Here is a 21,705-nt window from a genome sequence, read left to right as displayed (position 1 = left end):
TTATCAGGCGGCTCCCAGCATTCCCCGCCTGATATTCAGACATTTTTCCAGTGAAGTTAAAGCCCTCCTGTTTTCTTCGGTGTTCCTGTGATTCCAGTATTCTTGTTCGTGTGTTTTCCGTGTCTGCTGTGTTCCCGTGGTCCTGTTCCTCCGTTCCTGTACCATGTGCCAGCTCCTGTGTCCTGCTGTGCCTTCCTTGGTTCCTGTCCAGTGGTGTCTTCAGTCCGTGCCAGCGTTACCAGTGTTCCTCCGTGTTCCTGTGTTAACAGGGTTCCTCCGTGTTCCTGCTGTCTTCGCAGGCTCGGAATGTTTCCTTTCCTGCCATACTATCTTGGCTGCCACCGCAGGCCTAGTCGCACCCGCGGAACGACCTGGTGGCACCCCGCTGCAGCAAGACCATCCCACTTTGCGGCGGGCTCTGACGAAGACCAGATGCCGCTAAGACTCCGGTCCAGGGTGTTGTCTGGTACCATTATCTCCCGGGGTGGTCCAGAGGGTCCACAGACTCTTCCCAAAGAGACTCTCTAACAGTTTGCCCCTACGGATTGTGAGATATTATACAATGTGAAATAGTATACGATATAAAATATATATATATACTATATAACATACTATTATGTATGCTCTATCAGTTTTAAAATATGATCTCATTTTATTGACATTTGACAGTGGACAGTGTTTTTCTAACGCTGTTTTTCTGTAATTTTCCGTCCAAAACCACTGAAAATCATTCCTTAATATATTCTGTCCAGCGAGTGCTTAAAACTTTCCTACCGCTTATCACTTTTAAATCTTTCATGCAAACAGACGTAGACAGGAAACCATTCTCATATTTCTGTGCTCGGTGTACAAATGCTGGCTTTATTAGAGCCTTATCGTTGCCAGGTGACTAGACACAATGCGGTGCTATGACCAACTTGCTACTTCCATCAGTGTCGCACTCCTTCTCAGCATCTCTCAGGAAGCTACTTAAAATGAACATTTCACTGTTGCTTTTTCTAACATTGTGAATGGCTAAGCAAGATTATGTACCTAATGAAAATGTTAATCTCTTAATCTCCAGATAAACAAGTTATTTAATGCAAATAGGGAGCTGAGTACTGAGGTCTATCTTTATTAGGTTCCTCAGAGGAAATTTCCTTCTTTTGAAAATGAGAGGGATGTTACATCCTGTCTTTATATGGATATCTAACAGATCAGCCAAGATTAAACTTTTATTGAAAAGCTTTATCCACATAGCGCACTCCTGCATAGTAATAATTTTCCAATAATGGCAGCTATTTTGCATAAAATAAGGATAAAATTTGGATATTTCACTAAGCCACATAGCTTGTTTTTATTCAACTTATGGCTGCTGTAGATTTATATTAGTATTATACACTCACCGGCCACTTTATTAGGTACACCTGTCCAACTGCTCGTTAACACTTAATTTCTAATCAGCCAATCACATGGCGGCAACTCAGTGCATTTAGGCATGTAGACATGGTCAAGACAATCTCCTGCAGTTCAAACCGAGCATCAGTATGGGGAAGAAAGGTGATTATACTAGCATGATGTACCTAATAAAGTGGCCGGTGAGTGTACTGTATATCACTAATGCATTCTGAAGTATCTCTGCTCAGCCTCAATTTCAGATGACCGACAGCTGCCACAGAGAAGTCATGACACTTTCTCAGCACTTTGTTTTTTGCCGTAAGTTGAAAGGACACATCACAAGAATTCCATTGTGTCCTTACAGCATATGGTACAGACATATCCCACTGTATGCCTATAGCGCGAGATACACTGATAAGGGGCCATTGACCATGAATGCGAGGGGAGGAGTGTACATCAGGGTGTTTCTCCAGTGATATCACTCTCCTAATATGGACAGTGACGTCACCGGGTATTCCCTCCTGCCGAGGGCATAAGGGAGGGATGCAATACACTGCATCCGCTGCCGAAAGCAGTCCGTTGCCTCCACTGAGCGCATATGTCACTCAGGCCACTATTTGTATACACTAAGTGATGTGAACCCAGCCTAAAACTTCTAAATACATGTGCATAAAATAACCAATAGGACTGGCATCACCATATTTGGGGCCCGCAAACCCAGGAACATGTATCTGATTTAGGCGTTCTCAAACCTGGTGACAAGTTCCCTTATAACAAGGTGTTCTCACTTTGTTAAAACCTGAAGTGATATTTCTATAAACTAATGGGGAAACTAATAATGGGTATATTTATTTTTATTAAAAAATGTAGGAAAGAAACTTCTAAAAACAAAGGTGTTAAGCTGTGCTACATAAAAGAGTACTAGTAAAATAATTTAGAAATAGTTACTCTGACGGTAAATGTTTGAGCTCCACATGCAAGTTCCAATATTTTACCATGTGTTTTGTGCTTTTCTTGTTACAGGAAGCAGAATGTGCATACGTGCTCTTTGTAGTAGCTGTGTTCTGGCTATCAGAAGCTTTACCTCTTTCAGTGACGGCCTTTATTCCTGCTTTAATGTTTCCATTGTTTGGAATACTACCATCTAAAGCAGTAAGTGCAGAAGTCTGTGTGTTTTTATATGGCCCTTGTGTTGCTTTTACACTGATGTACCAACAGTCTATTGGACTTAGGTACCCTTAAGAAGAGATTATATTTCAGAGCCATACAGAATATTTACATCTCCCTTTCAAAATTTAAACTCTGCTATTGCTCTTGTATGTATCTGAATAACCAGTGTTGGAGCTTAGCCCTACTTGAGGATTATTTAGAAACAATTTGGTTGACATTTCTGAATTAGTATCTCAGTAACTGCGATACAATTTCAAAGGTGACAACCAATATGGCATTACTTCAAGGGTCTCTACAAGCAGGTATTGATATACTGGCGATAAATGATGGCTTCCCTGAGGGCCCACCTTGATGGTTTCATACCAGAAGATAAGCAAGTGCATAGTTAGTCTACCTGCGCTTGAGCATATCCGGTCCATGGGATCGGGACCATGTGCCAAGCACAGTGCAGTGGGTGGGAATCCCTTCCTTTTAGCAGTAGTGCTGACGCTGTAACAACTGGGGTGAGACATGGTACACACAGCTGTATATTGTGGATTCATGTGAGGAAGTGACTAGATGAGTTATTAATGTACAACTATACATGGACTGAAATTATTTTAAAAGCCTTTAGAAAGCATTGTCATACGATACATGTCAAGTCTATATGTATTAATTTAGTATGCATTTTGTATTCAGATTGCATCAACATACTTTAAAGATTTTCATCTCTTGCTGACGGGGGTGATTTGTTTGGCAACCTCAATAGAAAAATGGAATTTACACAAGAGAATTGCCTTAAGGATGGTGATGCTGGTGGGAACAAATCCTGCATGGTATGTTTCACATATAGAAAATACATGAAGAAAACAAATCCATGCAGTTTATTTGGTATGATATTGGGGCAGATTTATCAAGTGTCTGAAAGTCAGAATATTTCTAGTTGCCCATGGCAACCAATCACAGCTCAGCTTTCATTTTATCAGTGCTCATAAATATTTTAAAGGGGAGCTGCGATTGGTTGCCATGGGCAACTAGAAATATTCTGACTTTCAGACAGCTTGATAAATCTGCCCCATTGTGTGATTATTTATATATATATATGTACTGTATATGTATATATATATATATATATATATATATATATATTGTAATCTAATATCAAGTAATGGCAGATTATCTGTTACTTGATTGTATTTGGTATCTGTGCTTTACATTTTCTATGTACTAGCTTCATTTTATTTAAAAAAATTATTGTATTTCAATTTTATTCTTAACTTTGTCTTTGTCTATAGGTTAATGCTAGGATTTATGTTCAGCACTGGCTTCCTTTCCATGTGGCTTAGCAACACCTCCACAGCTGCTATGGTGATGCCCATCGTGGAAGCTGTAGCTCAGCAAATCATTAATGCCGAGGCTGAGGTTGATGCCATGCAAATTAATTCATCAGACGGGATTTGCAATGAAGTATTTGAACTTGACGGTACATACTATTTCCCACTTAAATAAGTGTGTGCGTGTATTTTTGCCATTATGTTGAATTTTAATCAGTCTATTTGTCACATTCCATCTGCAATAAGAGATTTTAACATCTTTCTTTAAGTGGCTCTAATATATAGTTTTTGAATGATGTAAAGTATATGATAACTTCAACATTCACTGTCCACTGATGACTTATTTGAGCAGCCACTGAATACTCATTTGACCATCTGATGCCACCATGAAAAGTACAGTTCCCTTGCAGCCATACACATATTTTAGTGTGTCAAGTAAAGAATCAACACTTTCTATGCAATTCGCAGTCTTATCCTTTGTGTTAATGACTTTCAGAAAACATCTATGAAAAGGATACAAAATGTGATACAGAGAAACATGTTAATGGGTAAGGGTCAGAATTTCACAGCTCCTATTAGCAGTCAGATGATCTTGTTCCTGTATAATACTGTATACCTTATATTCATAGTAAATATTTCTTACAGGTATAGTAATGGGACGGTTGCAGTGTATAATAATGGAAAATGCAAGGTGAGTTTATATTTCCACAGCTACAATCCTTACAGCAGATTCTAAGATAGAGTTGTTACTGACTTACTGAAGGAAAACAGTGACCAGGCAACCATGGCCCATGGGCTATATGAAGACTGTGCAACCCCCAGAAAAAAAGAAATAGTTAAATCTAGAGGTAATGTGGCAATGACCGAATTACTGTTATACAAAATAAGTAGGAGAACCAATTTTACAACATATATATATATATATACGGTACTATAAACAAATTTACTACAAAAATATGAAACCAGAACCAAGATTACTCCATAGATATGTTACCAGAACCAAGATTACTCCATAGAAAAAGTACCGGAACCAAGATTACTACAAAGATATGTAACCAGAACCAGGATTACTACATATATACAGGACCAGAACCAAGTGTCTTGCATGGATACAGTAACAGAGCCAACCTTTTTCAATGCATATAGAGAAAGTAGTAATTTCCAGTTTCTGGCACTGGTTGTGAGGGAAGTATAATGGTTGGTTCTACTAAATTGAATAGTCCACCATTAATAAGTTTAAGATTAATAAGTAACTCGAGAAGCTCTGACCATGATCCAGAACCCACAGAGGAGTCACCCTGCAGGAGTGTTTTGATGGCAGGGAGTGATTCTGCAGCCTTTAGAGCAATCCCTTTTCCTTGTACTTATTTATTTTGTTATTCTATCTTCTGTTATCCTCATTCTGGTTATACTATTTAATCAGCACATATCACACAGCCAAGCTGACAAGGAGAAAATACATGCTATAGTAATAAATCTTTATTGTGCTCCTGCCTACCACATGACAGCACCTAGAGTCTCAGTTACCATTTTCTGTGTATTTACACGTTTACAGTGTCATGCTGAGAATTCTCTGTAGTAGGATATTCAGATTTTTGTTTATTATAAGATTTGTTCACAGTACATTTCTAGTCTATGACAGACATAAAATATAGTGTATATAAAAAAAAGCAAGAAAGCAGCACTTGCATATGAAATATTAATGGGGTGAAAACTTAGAACGTGGAACAAGTTCATCAACAAAACTATTTCAAATACAAGGGCCACACCTTTAATCATAAGTGACCACAGGAATGTGTCAGCTCCTGAGGACTGGCGTCTTTCGCAAGAAAAAGACAAAAGGGCAGATCTATATTTTCCCAAGTATGTTACATAAAAGAAAAGTTCATTTTTGAGCAATGGAAAATTCCCTTTTTTTTTTTTGCAACTTTTCATCTTAAAAGGGTATTCCCATTTCAGCAAATAATGTTATTGTTTGTATGGTGACAAAGTATACAACTTTACAAAATACATCTTTTATCAATTCCTCACAGTTTTCTGGGTCTCTGTTTTCTTTCATCCTTTAGAAATCTGACCATGGTCACACAGGTGCACAGCTTGTTATATCACAGAAATTAATCAGAGCTGTGTGTTATAACGAGCTGTGCACCTGTGTGACCAAGGTCAGCTTCCTACAGAATGACAGCTAGTAGAGCTCTAGAAAACCGTGAGTAATTGATACAGAAAGTATATTGGAAAATTATATCACTTTTCATTATTCAATCAATAACATTTATTTGCTGAAATGGGAACACCCCAGTCCAAGCAGGACTCAATTATGCATTTATGAATAAATAAATATGATATATTGTCGCCTTTATATTGTAATAATACCCCTGAGGAAGTCACCGAGTAGGTGACGATACGCGTGGGGTCTGCCTACCCCCCCCCCCTCTCTCTCTGCCTACACCTGCCTGCCTTGCTTTATTGTCTCATTCTACGACAACATGGTATTGTATATGTTGGGCATGTAGGGATCAATGCATCAGAGCTTTGTTACATTGGTCAATTGCACTTTTCATGCATCATTTTTTGCACTTTTGGTTATTCATATTCTGGTGCTTATGGTTACTGTAGTTCTACTCTTGGCAGACTGTAGTAGGGGTTTTTAGGGCAACTTGGCCCTTGGCAGCTTTGTACACCCCTCTGGTGTACTTTTTAAGTGTTTTTATATTTATTGTTGTCCCGTCTTGATTGTGTTTAAAATTGTTACTTATCCAATAAACATTTTTTGTTATATTTCTGTCTAGCCTTGTGAACGCATCCTACCTTTTTCTTGTTTTGTTTGCATTGTAATAATGTCACTAATTGATTTGTGTATATATCAGGGTTGGAACATTTTGTGTCCAATTGATCCTGAGGGAGAAAATGAAATGGTTCCCTTTCCTTTCATAAGGAAGAAATCTAACAGACCAACTTCTATGAGTTCATCTACAACTAGGACTACCAGCAGTAAATAATACCAAATAGAAAAATATACCCCTCCAGTGAAAATACTACACATAAAAATATAAGTCTGAAATGTATATACCACAACAAAAATATATACTTGCAATAATTGTAGCCAATGACTATGCTGGGTGTATAAATATTTACCAGCAATGAATAACCAGCACACATGAAAATATCCCACACATATAAATATATCTAAAAAATGTATATACTCTATGCCTTAACATATACAACCAGTAAATAACCACACATAAATATATGCCTGCATTAAATGTATTGTACATCGGGACTGCCTATGGGCAGGCACACATATTTCTTACTGTTCAAATTGGGTTGAACCCTGTGTTAGCCAGGTTCATTCCAGGCTTCTTCCTGGCAGATTCCTCATGGTTGGCAATCCTTATCCATCAGGTAGAGAATGTCACAGCAACGTTTCCAAGCCATGACTTGCCATCACTGCAGAATTTGTCAACTGGGTGGCCTTTGGAGAACATCTCCCCACTCTCACCCTAGAAAAATCACAGTCAATATAATGTACCTCAGATAACAGCTATATGTTCCTCTAAATGACACCAATGCCCCCTACATATACACTGTATAATACAATGTGATCCCTTAATTTTAACATATGCTACCATATAGTTTCCCCCTTATTCATTCATATTTAACACCAGCACCTCCTCATTAAATTAGACACAGCTGTCCCATTATACATATGGTTAGCTCAGCATCTCCAGTATATAGGTAGCCCAGCACATGCCCCAAGTATATAGGTACCCCACCACATGCTCCCAGTATATAGGTAGCACAGCACATGCTCCCTAGTGTATAGGTAGCCCAGCACACTACCCCAAGTATCTAGGCAGCACATAACATGCCCCCGGTATATAGTTAGCCCAGGGCTGGAAATGCCCGCCATATATAGGTAGCCCATCACATGCTTCCCACTATATAGGAAGAAAATATCCCCATTATATAGGTAGCCCAGAGAGATGGAACAAGTATCCATGGTAGTAAAAGATTGATTGCACAATGATATACCACCTAAAACAGGGAACAATGACAACAATATTTATGTAAAAATATAAAGCTTTATGAGATCATCAATAAAAGGGATCCTCAATAAATATTTTAAAAAGGACAACATACACATAGCCAAGTCTGCCCACAGAATTACTGCATCATACATATAATGGTAAGCTAAAGAGACTTGTTAAAGTTGTATACAAATATTAGTAGTATAAGCCTCAGAGATACTAGTCTAGTTTCTTTAGTTATTCATCTGTTTACTTATGGGTTTGTGCAGTATTATTTGTTGGTAATGACTAGTATTTTGAAAGGTTGTAATATATATACTACTAGTTGGTCTTCAACAGTATCCTTTTTCAGACGTATGTGTAAAATGTGACTGATGGGATCATCACTAAAGTCAGTTATTTCTGGTATAAACTGAAAGTCTTACATTTATTCCAACAAAAAACGAACATTTTTTCTATTTATCAGAATGATGCAAATAATGACAGCAGACTGCACATAGCCTAACATAATCTTCTGAAAATCGTATAGTAAATAACTGATTTATCTCAATACAGGAGGTGGAAGAACATCAAACTGAAACCTGCAGTCAACATGAAAAGGAAATGCCAGAGGTAATTTTTCAATACAATGGGGCACATGTATCTTAAGACTGGTTTTGTGACTGCATTTTTGTCTTTTTGCTGGTCAGATGTATCTGAGTGGATTTTCCTTATTAATAGCTATGCTGTTGAGTAGTTAAATGGGAACCTGTCCACAAGAACAGGCATAATAAAGCTTACCCCCCTCCCACTGTAACTGAGGTACAGTGCCTCTGGAGCAGATAATTGTAGGTGATATGTGGAGGACTGTTAACCCTTTACCAGCAGGTATTACTGGTGTGAGTGGTAAAATTCTGGTGACAGATCCTCTTAAGTGAATTTGTGACTTTTTGTAATCTTCAAAACGGTCTCCAAAAAGTAACACATAACTCTAAGATATGCCAGGTAAGGTAGGTGCTCCATTGCTCAGAGCATACTGAAGAAAACTAGACCATGGAAAACTTTGAAGGGACACTGTCTTAGGCGCTCAAAAAGTCACACATTAAGAAGAAAAACACAAGCCAAATAAAATATACATTTGCCCCTATGGGTAATATTTACATTAGTTTTGCACTAAATGGTATGTGAAAATTATTATTCACACTACTTTGGAAGATGAGAGAATACAGCTTCATCTATTGTAAATATGTGCATGATCCACATTTGTCTATATATTTGTCTAGTGGTAGCAGCATCTTCCAAGTGGCCTCACAGCAAACGTACCACGGGCCTTTTCTTTTTCAGCCATTCTGTTTTTTGTTGAAATGTTGTCCATGAACCATTTTATGGTCAGGAATGTCTGGTTGATCAGGTAACAGACAGAAGGTTCCACTTTACATATCAAGAATGCGGAGCAGAACTATTAATAGATGTATATAGGTAAATTACTTAAAATACTGACCTTCACACTTACACACACATTACAAAAAAACATGGAAAAATGTATAGGTTTGATGTTATTTATATCATGTAAGGCATTTTGTTCTTTGCCAGCATTCCCATTCAATGCATGGCCATTTTTATTTTTTTGAAAGTGTAACATGTCCATGTTTGGCATGTGATGCATTGATTTTCATTATTTTAAAGAGATAGATTGTTGTAGTATTATTGATCAGCCCTTGCTATTGATCCAATGAACTGACTTATTTACATGGCCAATGCAGCGCAGGATAGCAGCACTTTGTTGCAAGGGACCCTGGTTGTGCCAGTTTTGCACATTTTCTGTGCTCTGTGCTCCAAAAATGGCCAAGTTACTGAAAGAGAGCCACAGTATTCATTTTATTAACTATTCCACGGTCAGTTCTTTTATATAGGGTGGGTACTAGGGTGATGGAAAAGGGGGTTAGTAATTAGTAATATATTGCCTAATACGAAACCTAATACTAAATCTCAAAAACCATAGAATTTCTCTCCTGGTAATTCTAGGCAGCAGTTTAATTGTATTTGTATGGTTAAGAATAGAGATGAGCGAGCACTAAAATGCTCGGGTGCTCGTTATTCGAGACGAACTTTTCAAGATGCTCGAGTGCTCGTCTCGAATAACGAGCCCCATTGAAGTCAATGGGAGACCCGAGCATTTTTCAAAGGGACCATGGTTCAGGAATAAAATGTGTTATTTAATTGAAAAAGAATGTCTTCTGATAAGTTAGCAGATGTATGCAAACATCTGCAATCTATTCTTCACTGTTCCGCGTGTATATTATCTCCCGACAAGTTAACAGATGTGAAGAACAGTGAAGAATAGAATAAAAACAGTGAACACAGGATCATTTAAGTGAAAAACGCAGTGAAAAACACAGTGAAGAATAGATTACAGATGTTCGGCACATCTGCTTACTTGTCGGGGTGATACGCTGTCCCGGGATCGCTCCTTTTCTTCCACTGAAGTCTCCCCGTGCTGCCCGATGTCTCCCCCGTGCTGCCCGATGTCTCCCCCGTGCTGCCCGATGTCTCCCCGTGCAGCCCGATGTCTCCCCCGTGCTGCCCGATGTCTCCCCGTGCTGCCCGATGTCTCCCCGTGCTGCCCGATGTCTCCCCCGTGCTGCCCGATGTCTCCCCCGTGCTGCCCGATGTCTCCCCCGTGCTGCCCGATGTCTCCCCCGTGCTGCCCGATGTCTCCCCGTGCTGCCCGATGTCTCCCCCGTGCTGCCTGATGTCTCCCCCGTGCTGCCCGATGTCTCCCCCGTGCTGCCCGATGTCTCCCCGCGCTGCCCGATGTCTCCCCCGAGCTGCCCGATGTCTCCCCGCGCTGCCCGATGTCTCCCCCGTGCTGCCCGATGTCTCCCCGTGCTGCCCGATGTCTCCCCCGTGCTGCCCGATGTCTCCCCGCTGCTTGATGTCTCCCCGCTGCTTGATGTCTCCCTGCTGCCGCTCCGCGCGTATCTTCCGACAAGTAAGCAGATGTGCCGAACATCTGTAATCTATTCTTCACTCTGTTCTTCACTGTGTTTTTCACTTAAATGATCCTGTGTTCACTGTGTTCACTGTTTTTATTCTATTCTTCATTGTTCTTCACTGTGTTTTTTTAATTAAATGCTCGATCTCGAACAGGGGAAATACTCGTCCGAGCAACGAGCCGTTTCAAGTACCTTAATACTCGAACGAGCATCAAGCTTGGACGAGTATACTCGCTCATCTCTAGTTAAGAACAATTAAGGGGAAGTGGAGAAATCAGTCATAACATAGCAATAATTGTCACTGCTGCATTTCTGCTATATATACTCACCAGCCACTTTATTAGGTACACCTGTCCAACTGCTCGTTAACACTTAATTTCTAATCAGCCAATCACATGGCGGCAACTCAGTGCATTTAGGCAAGTAGACATGGTCAAGACAATCTCCTGCAGTTCAAACCGAGCATCAGTATGGGGAAGAAAGGTGATTTGAGTGCCTTTGAACGTGGCATGAATGTTGGTGCCAGAAACTGCTGATCTACTCGGATTTTCACGCACAACCATCTCTAGGGTTTACAGAGAATGGTCCGAAAAAGAAAAAGCATCCAGTGAGCGGCAGTTCTGTGGGCGGAAATGCCTTGTTGATGCCAGAGGTCAGAGGAGAATGGGCAGACTGGTTCGAGCTGATAGAAAGGCAACAGTGACTCAAATCGCCACCCGTTACAACCAAGGTAGGCAGAAGAGCATCTCTGAACACACAGTACGTCGAACTTTGAGGCAGATGGGCTACAGCAGCAGAAGACCACACCAGGTGCCACTCCTTTCAGCTAAGAACAGGAAACTGAGGCTACAATTTGCACAAGCTCATCGAAATTGGACAGTAGAAGATTGGAAAAACGTTGCCTGGTCTGATGAGTCTCGATTTCTGCTGCGACATTCGGATGGTAGGGTCAGAATTTGGCGTCAACAACATGAAAGCATGGATCCATCCTGCCTTGTATCGACGGTTCAGGCTAGTGGTGTCATGGTGTGGGGAATATTTTCTTGGCACTCTTTGGGCTCCTTGGTACCAATTGAGCATCGTTGCAACGTCACAGCCTACCTGAGTATTGTTGCTGACCATGTTCATCCCTTTATGACCACAATGTACCCAACATCTGATGGCTACTTTCAGCAGGATAATGCGCCATGTCATAAAGCTGGAATCATCTCAGACTGGTTTCTTGAACAGCACAATGAGTTCACTGTACTCAAATGGCCTCCACAGTCACCAGATCTCAATCCAATAGAGCATCTTTGGGATGTGGTGGAACAGGAGATTCGCATCATGGATGTGCAGCCGACAAATCTGCGGCAACTGTGTGTTGCCATCATGTCAATATGGACCAAAATCTCTGAGGAATGCTTCCAGCACCTTGTTGAATCTATGCCACGAAGAATTGAGGCAGTTCTGAAGGCAAAAGGGGGTCCAACTCGTTACTAGCATGGTGTACCTAATAAAGTGGCCGGTGAGTGTACATTATGTATTATATACATGCTGAAAATACTAAATATTTCTAGAGTCAACTCAGGGGTTTTATTTATACTAAGTCTTAAAAGAATGAAAGTGAGTCTATTTTTATAAAAACATTACCTGAAAATATCTATATCTTGACATTTTTAAATACATGGAGCAAGAAAACACAAAGTGATATGCTGAGTGTGAACAAACCTTATAAAACCAGGTAAAAAATGCATTGTAAAAGTTAGGTGCAAGCTTGCTGATGAGAAATCTATTATCAATTTCATTTTAATTTCACTGACACAACAATTCCATTTTTTTTCACTTGTATGCTAAGGCTAAGTAGTTTTAGAGAAATCACTGTTTATTTTTTGTTTTTATCATAACTAATGAAGTGCCACTAGCATGTACTTGATCCATGATCAACATACTTAAAGGAGATCTACCACCGGAATCAAGAATTGTAAACCAAGCACACTGACATACTGGTGTGTGATACCTTTTACACAATGGGGGTCATTTACTAAGGGTCCGATTCGCTTTTTCCCGACGTGTTACCCGAATATTTCCGATTTGCGCCGATTTCCTCTGAATTGCCCCGGGATTTTGGCGCACGCGATCGGATTGTGGCGCATCGCCGCTGGCATGCACGCAACGGAAATCGGGGGCGTGGCCGAATGAAAACCCGACGGATTCGGAAAAACCGACGCATTTAAAACAAAAAATCGCGGAGCTTGCACTTACATTCACTCACCCCGAGCCGGTGAACTCCAGTGCGTTCTGATGATTTTCAGCGCAGCAGCGCCACCTGGTGGACGGTGGAGGAACTACCTTAATAAATCCCGGCCGGACCCGATTCCAGCGCAGAGAACTCGCCGCTGGATAGCGGATGGACCGGGTAAGTAAATCTGCCCCATTCTGCTCTTTTATAAGCTTCTTATGCCCTGGATTTTAAAAAAAAAATGTTTTTAAAATCATGCAAATGAGCCTAAGGGCTACAAGCTCCAAAGTTGTTAATGGAGTCTGGAGCACCACAGCCTCATTTGCATATTTTTAAAGCCTTCTTTTCATAATAGGAAGATATAGGAAGATTAAGGAAAATCAGATCCTGCCAAAGATATCACACACCAGTATATCAGTGTGCTTAGTTTACAATTATTGATCCTGGTGGTAGATGTCCTTTAATGAAATGCACAAAGATAGAGGGGAAACCATCAATTATGATACGTGGCCGAGTCAGCAACACCTTCTAGTAAATCCAGACCTACCTCTGCCCTCAACTGCTTCAATAAAAAGATGTCTAAAACTAATCAACCTTACGCAATGGAAATTGCACTACTATTAAATCTGAGAAATAAGTAGTTGCTGGAATGAACTTTTGTACATAATACATTCGGGACCCTAAAAAATGTGTGTGTAGCTCAACATAAATAGATTTTATTACTCAGGCTCATGACCTTCCAGCTAACAACCTTTGCTGAACTCAGTTAAGCACAATAGATATCACTTCTAAGACAAGTAGGATATCTATTGAAAGAATTATAATATAATAGGAAAAGATATTTATTTATGAAATGTTTCTGTACCTTTCAAAATGTTGCTGCAACATAAAACAACTGATATATATGATAAATTTGAGTTCTTGACCTTATATAATGAACTTATGCAAGTTATTATTTTTAGCAGATGAATTAGACCATTGCCTCAAATGCAATTTACAGTTGAAAACTAGGAAACCATAAATAAATCTATTGGTTTTACTAACTTTACTTTTTTATTAACAGCTTTTTCTGTTACTGCAAAATAAAGAATTATAAAAATCTTTTCATTTATAGAATAAAGGATTGGCAAAAAGTATGGTAAAAAAACAAGAGGTTAGAGTAAACACTAAAGTACAGACTAAATCTTAATTAATGTCACCTTAGGACAAGACATATAACGTACACCAAAATCTGATAGGTTACAATTAGTCTATTGTTTACACAGATTAAGGTTACCAAACGATAACACGGAAATAGGCCAGAGGTATGCTGAGAACAACTCATAATTATAAATGACATCTAAGTATCTTTTAGGAATGTTTTTTTGTGTGTTAGTTTTTCAAACTGGATATATTTATACACAACATAGTATAGTCACCCAGCAGTAGAGTTCAACTTTCACTGTCTTCTGATTTCAGGCAATTCAGGCTGAAACATACAACATACATACATGAGACTCTCAGATGACCAGTGATGATGATCATGTGATGATTCAGGACCGCTGACAGAAGAAGGGGTTATACCCCAAAACATCACATGTTCAATATTACTGCTTGTCTTTTGAAGCTCCATTTGAAAGATGAACTCTTTGTACACTACTATACTATACTCTGTGTAACTATACTCTGTGCTGAATGCTATATACACACATATATATATATACGTATATATAAGTATATACATATATATATATATATATATATATATATATATGAATGGAAAAGGCAGGCAGCACTCCAAGGTTCAAATCAAACGTGAGTCATTTTTATTGAAACAGGTAGCGATTAGAGATGAGCGAGTATACTCGTCCGAGCTTGATGCTCGTTCGAGTATTAAGGTACTCGAAACGGCTCGTTGCTCGGACGAGTATTTCCCCTGCTCGAGATCGAGCATTTAATTAAAAAAACACAGTGAAGAACAATGAAGAATAGAATAAAAACAGTGAACACAGTGACCACAGGATCATTTAAGTGAAAAAGACAGTGAAGAACACAGTGAAGAATAGATTACAGATGTTCGGCACATCTGCTTACTTGTCGGAAGATACGCGCGGAACGGCAGCAGGGAGACATCGCGCACCAGGGAGACATCAAGCAGCACGGGGAGACATCAAGCAGCAGGGAGACATCAAGCAGCAGGGAGACATCAAGCAGCAGGGAGACATCAAGCAGCGGGGAGACATCGGGCAGCACGGGGGAGACATCGGGCAGCACGGGGGAGACATCGGGCAGCACGGGGGAGACATCGGGCAGCACGGGGGAGACATCGGGCAGCACGGGGGAGACATCGGGCAGCACGGGGAGACATCGGGCAGCACGGGGGAGACATCGGGCAGCACGGGGGAGACATCGGGCAGCACGGGGGAGACATCGGGCAGCACGGGGGAGACATCGGGCAGCACGGTGGAGACATCGGGCAGCACAGGGAGACATCAGTGGAAGAAGAGGAGTGGATCCCGGGACAGCGTATCACCCCGACAAGTAAGCAGATGTGCCGAACATCTGTAATCTATTCTTCACTGTGTTTTTCACTGCGTTTTTCACTTAAATGATCCTGTGTTCACTGTTTTTATTCTATTCTTCACTGTTCTTCACATCTGATAACTTGTCGGGAGATAATATATGCGCGGAACAGTGAAGAATAGATTGCAGATGTTTGCATACATCTGATCACTTATCAGAAGACATTCTTTTTCAATTAAATAACACATTTTATTCCTGAACCATGGTCCCTTTGAAAAATGCTCGGGTCTCCCATTGACTTCAATGGGGCTCGTTATTCGAGACGAGCACTCGAGCATCAGGAAAAGTTCGTCTCGAATAACGAGCACCCGAGCATTTTAGTGCTCGCTCATCTCTAGTAGCGATGTTTCGGTGTTGGACACCTTTTTCAATATATATATATAGCATTCATATATGGATATGATGTTGGAAAAACTAATTCCTAAAAATTACTTGGATGTTGTATATTATTTATTATGTTGATTGTGAATGGGAGCTAGGAGTCTCCTTACAACATTAAAAGAGCAGTACAAACTTGGATTTATTTGCAATGGGATTCCAAGAAAGTTCCTACAACAAAGTAGGACATACATTACCAAATTTTGATACAGATGGCCAATATAAACAGTCCAGGCCAACAGCAAAAGACATAATAATGCTTAGTGCAATTCATAAACATTATTCCATGCAGCCCTATAAAAATATAACACCAAGGTGTCCTTTTAAATATCCTTACAATGCCCAGATAAATACTACAATATTTCCATCCAGTACACATATAAAACATACATGCATTACTTACATTAATGATGTACAATATCACTGTTCTCCATTCTCATACTGTAAATTTGCCCCACGGCCCCCACCGACTTATCTGTTCTAGTCCCCTGGTCCACTTGCCCTGCATACTTACTAGGTCATTCTAGTACAATAACATTACAAATTTTTGTCTACAACAACAGTCATGAACAGCTGATTGTTGTTAAAATGTTAGATGCCTTTTCTGTAATGTGCCTTTACCCACAGTGGTATCATTAATGGGAGAAATACTTGTAAAGAACAAAGAAGCAGAGTGTTAAAACATTTGTATTATATAACATATGATGTGTTTGATATGCTGTTAGAATTCTGACCTCAATATTTTTAGTACAGCATGTGTAAAGAAAATCCTTCTTTCAGAGGATTGCATTGCAAAGAGCAGGAAACTCCTTTACAGTACAATATACTGTATACTATATGTATTCATGATTGCTTCATTCTCAGACAAGATTCAAGTAAATTTAATGTTCTTTTTACATTATTAATAACAACAAAAAAAATTGGTTGCTACTAGATAGAGATGAGCGGACGGAACCATAAAAGTTTGGGTCTGGCAGACCCAAAGTCGCTGGTGACATTTATATTGATGCAGCTGTGCCTCCCAGCACTTACGTGCAGGCGTGCTGTGCACCACCATTTTGGGAAAGTTCAGTGCTCCCCATGACATCATACAGTTTACATTATTGTACAGTATTGTCATTTGTGCAAAATGTTTGCTGCCTGAAAAAAAATCTGCATACTTGGACCAATGATTACATCTTTATTTACATCAAGATCTCCACAATGGGCAGAGCCGAACTCCAGGCTTTGTATTTGTACATAAAAATGATTGCCAAACCTATTATTTACTATGGCATAATATTTCTTTTTCTTAATTTCAGATTCAGTCAGATTCAGAAAAAAGATACAGAAATAAAAAGGATCAAATGATGTGCAAAGCAATGTGTTTGTGCATTGCATATTCATCAACAATTGGAGGACTGACCACCATTACTGGAACATCAACAAACCTGATCTTTGCTGAACAATTTCAAACGCAAGTGCAGATTTATTCAAATTATCTATTTTTTTGTAACAAAGAGTATATAGAAAAATAGCTCAGTCACAGTCCAAATAAGCCATCATGTGAGTAGAATACTACTGCCCTGAAATAATCTCAAATGCTAGCCAGGGGCAGTGGAGGGGTGTGAAGGGATGGGGGAGCGGCAGCTGGAGGGTGGCACAGGAAATGTGCTGGACCAGGGTGTTCCTGGGGCTGCGCCGGCAGATTTTCATCCAGACCGGAGCGTCTTGATGTATCTGGCTGTGGTGGACTAGTAGCGTGCCTATCATATGCATGAGCGCCGTATGATAAATAACCTCCAAAATACATATCAAGTTGATACCAAGTCTTAATTCACCTTTACATATCTTTCTATAAAGAGAAGAAATAGTTTTTTTCATCAGTTATATTTGCTTTAATCCAACACTCCCAACTATCCATAAAATGTTTTATCTTGTCCTTCAACCTACAAAAAAAGCTTATGTCTGTTTATTCCCTTCCCACAAATCGATGATTGGGGGGACTTTTCAGTGCAGTCTTTTAAAATATACATCCAAGCATAAAACTTTTCAGGTTAGAATGGGCTTGAATAAGACTGTCAGGAAATCCAAGATGGCAGGTTTACCAAGTCTTCATACCAGAATCTGATAATCTTGACATTCTATAGGAAGCTTCATTGTTTACTTCCAAAGAATAGAAAATTGTCCATTTTCATGTAATGTCACACAGGTGCATGGTTTGTTTTATGACTGAAGGTGATATGTGTTATAACGAACCGAGGCACCTGTGTGACATCACATGACCACAAACAGATTTCTATCCACTAGACATAAACAATGAAGTTCCCTATAGAATGACCTCAAACAGAGATCTAGAAAACATATACATGAATTGATACAGAAGTATATTGGATATGGTTTAACTTTATAATTGCAGGAACAATATCAATTATTTGCTAAAAGAGGACAACCCCTTTAATTCCACTTAATTCATTTTCTATCCTATGGAATTTTTTTATGTATATGTCAGGCTCATATACCAGAGACATATGGTGGATACATCTGGTGAAACGGCCCTGAAATGAGAGCAATAAATTTATAATGTTACATAATAATTAATCAAACTCAATAAAAAAGACACTGGATTGAGTATGAATAAAAAGGAAAGCGTCATCTTAACTAGCAGACCTTGCAATTGTTTCTGATAAAAAATGGTGCAAAGGTTACTCATCCAGGTAATGAATGTGGGACTGCTTTACAGGTAAGAGACACCAATGCATTATTCACAAAGCCATGTGCTTAAAAATACATTTACAATGTTACAAATGTAACGTTAATTAATATAAAATCATACAGATTAGGACCATGAAAGTGAATGTGCAAGAATATAGAATATTGTATAGTAATGCCATTTATTTGTGGATATTTATTTCAGGCGATATCCCGAGTGCACAGAGATTAATTTTGGAACATGGTTTCTTCTCTGTATTCCAATCACCATAATTTTGGTAATACTTTCATGGTTATGGATTCATTGGCTTTTTTTGGGATTCAAGTAAGAATATCACTTTTTATGTTCAATACAAATATTAAAATATCTCTTAGTAACTTTTGTTCCACCATTTAGGAAAATTCTTAGATTAACTTTCTATCATTTTGATCATAGCATGTGTATGTATGGAGTTCAATATTTAGCACTACTGTAGACCAAGGCCTAATATACAATATGTGAATAAATACATCCTCACATCGGTGTAGTAAGTGGGTGCTATTTTAATATAATATCCTGCATTAAGTCAAAGAATTATTAGAACTTACTGACAAAGTCAGTGAAGCTACAGCCTGAGAGTATAGGATAAGAGGAGGTTTTCAATCACTCTGCCAAATCCTTAAGATGGTTTGGATATCAACAACTTTTATTTCATGATATTCAAAAACATGCCAAAAATGCCATGACAAAAATTCGGAAAAAACAGACGCATTCAGATTTAAACGATCCTTAATCGTAGTTCATAACGTGCAAGCGGCACACAAATGTTAAATAGTTAGACCAACCCAGAAGGTTCGTCAGACACTCTGGATATGTCATCACAGGCTCTAGGTTTAAAGCAGTGTAAAATATAATTAGGATTCAATAAATATACATAAAATCTCTTTGGTAGTTTAAACCTGCAGGAACACTGCCTGACAATATGCTGGTCGTGGTTTATTAGGTCAATTGCTGATGAAAGGTTCCCTTTAGTTTGCATGTACAGTTGATGTACAGAAAATGAGAAAATGGAAACCTTTCCATGCATGTTACAAAGATAAGATTTTGATAAGGCAATATAAAAAGTGAATAGCATTGCATACATTCATGAGAAGCAGAAATTATTCAATAGTTTGATTCAATAGTATTATGCATTAGGGCATAAATGGTCTTATGGTCTTAAGTAAATACAACTTTACAAATAACACATCGAAGATTTTTACAGTGGCATTATATTTCAACAATTAACTCAAAATGGAAAACCTAACTATAACCCGTGAATCAATAGTTTATAGAGCCACCTTTAGCAGAAATAACTAGAAGTGGTCATTTTGTGTATGACATTATCAGCCTTTCATATCATTCTGAAAGAATATTGGACCACCCATAACATTGCTTCCATTCATTGAGGTTTGTGTATATTCATATAAACGCATCTCTCTTAACCCCTTCACAATGCAACCAGTTTGTACATTGAGGCCGCTAGCATACAGCCACTATATAAGGGCATTGTGTCACCATGTGTTACCATACTCTCCTATAGAGGGAAAAAAGATAAAGCATGCTCTCTCTTTAGCCATACATACGGCCTGGCAGCACTCACTCGTCCACCATTCCGGCCATACATATGTTACACCCAGATCGTCCAGGCATAGCATCCTTTCTTATGAAAGTAGCCTAAGACTCTGAATAATATGATATTTTGTATTTGTATATCTTTATATGATTTGTAGTCTGATATGTATTTGTATTCTGATATGTGTCGCTTTATATGATTATAACTTTTGTGATTGACACATGACACATTGAACTTCCTGTTAGTAGTAAATTTTGGTTGACATGTTTTCCTTTTACTTATGAAAAAAACTAAAATTGGTGAAAATTTGTTAAAAATTGCCATTTTAAAAATTCTAAATGATCTCTACTTGAAATGTTTAGTCTTGGGAAGAGTATGAAGAAGCTATGTGCATGGACTCTTTATGATGTAATCTACTGAACCTAGGGATGACACCTTCTGGGCCTCACAGTTAGATTGTAGTAGTACTAGGTTCTCAGTGCTACTAAATTCTGCTATTGCCATAATAGTCCCTGCTTACAGCTTTTTCCCTCAATAAACAAGTACCACAGGGACAACACCAGGATCACATCCTCCTTACTTCCCCCCTTCCTTTTTGGGAACAGGATGATCACTGGGAAAGAATGATGTATAGGCAATTAGTTGATTCAATTGCCCTATTACTAGTAGCAGATCATGTTTCCTAATATTACTTTGATTGGTTCCTTGCTTTTCGGTGTCAGAAAATCAGAATCAGAATATGCAAATAGAAGATCTTCTGTAACATGCATTAAATAATGAAATGCTCAAACAGCAAAATCATACCTGACCTGTCCTATCTCTTGATTTTAGTATATATGTAATCAAATCATATGCACATGATTTTTTACAATTTACACACAATGGGGCTGATGCATTTATTGAATGCCAGTTTTTTGATGAACAATGTGTTAAAAAGCCCCAATTTCCAAGGCGACATAAATTATGAGCGTTTACAAAAATAGGGAGTGGTGAGGTATAGAGCAAGCAAAGCCATAATACTTATATGGATACACTTACATTTACCACCAGGATCACAGATTGTAAAGCAAGCACATTGATTTTATAAAAAAAATACAAAGAAGCCTGAGGGGCTCCAGGCTCCATGGGTTTTAATGGAGCCTGGAGCCCCTCAGGATAATTTTTATAATTTGTAAAGCCTTTTTTTAAAAAAAACAAGGGCATAAGAAGCTTAAAGAAAAGTATATCCTGCCAGAGGGGACACAAACCTGCATGTCAGTGTGCTTGGTTTGCAAACCTTCACCCTGGTGGTAGATTTGCTTTAAAGAAATAGAACAAGTGACTATAGTCATACATAATGGAAATAAAATAACTAATCTACTATAATTTATGGGAAGTTCTTAAAATTTCTTTATT

General features: G+C 38.9%; 1 protein-coding gene across 4 annotated transcripts in view; it reads left to right on the top strand.

Moving 5' to 3' along the window:
• The window catches only part of SLC13A1 (solute carrier family 13 member 1), a 40,233-nt gene that overhangs the window by 10,807 nt on the left and 7,721 nt on the right, over nt 1-21,705 (top strand). For 3 of the 4 annotated variants that reach the window (XM_072147012.1, XM_072147014.1, XM_072147013.1), the window contains 8 exons: nt 2,401-2,529; nt 3,226-3,362; nt 3,822-4,009; nt 4,357-4,408; nt 4,506-4,551; nt 8,444-8,500; nt 17,326-17,480; nt 18,921-19,040. In XM_072147012.1, coding sequence (XP_072003113.1) covers nt 2,401-2,529; nt 3,226-3,362; nt 3,822-4,009; nt 4,357-4,408; nt 4,506-4,551; nt 8,444-8,500; nt 17,326-17,480; nt 18,921-19,040 — 884 coding nt within the window. Of the gene's footprint in view, nt 1-951; nt 1,007-2,400; nt 2,530-3,225; nt 3,363-3,821; nt 4,010-4,356; nt 4,409-4,505; nt 4,552-8,443; nt 8,501-17,325; nt 17,481-18,920; nt 19,041-21,705 lie in introns of those variants that run through there. The other variant, XM_072147015.1, reaches the window with a different exon arrangement.

Source organism: Engystomops pustulosus, chromosome 4, assembly GCF_040894005.1.
Source record: "Engystomops pustulosus chromosome 4, aEngPut4.maternal, whole genome shotgun sequence".
Lineage (NCBI taxonomy): Eukaryota > Metazoa > Chordata > Amphibia > Anura > Leptodactylidae > Engystomops > Engystomops pustulosus.
This window is presented reverse-complemented; position numbering and strand designations above follow the sequence as displayed.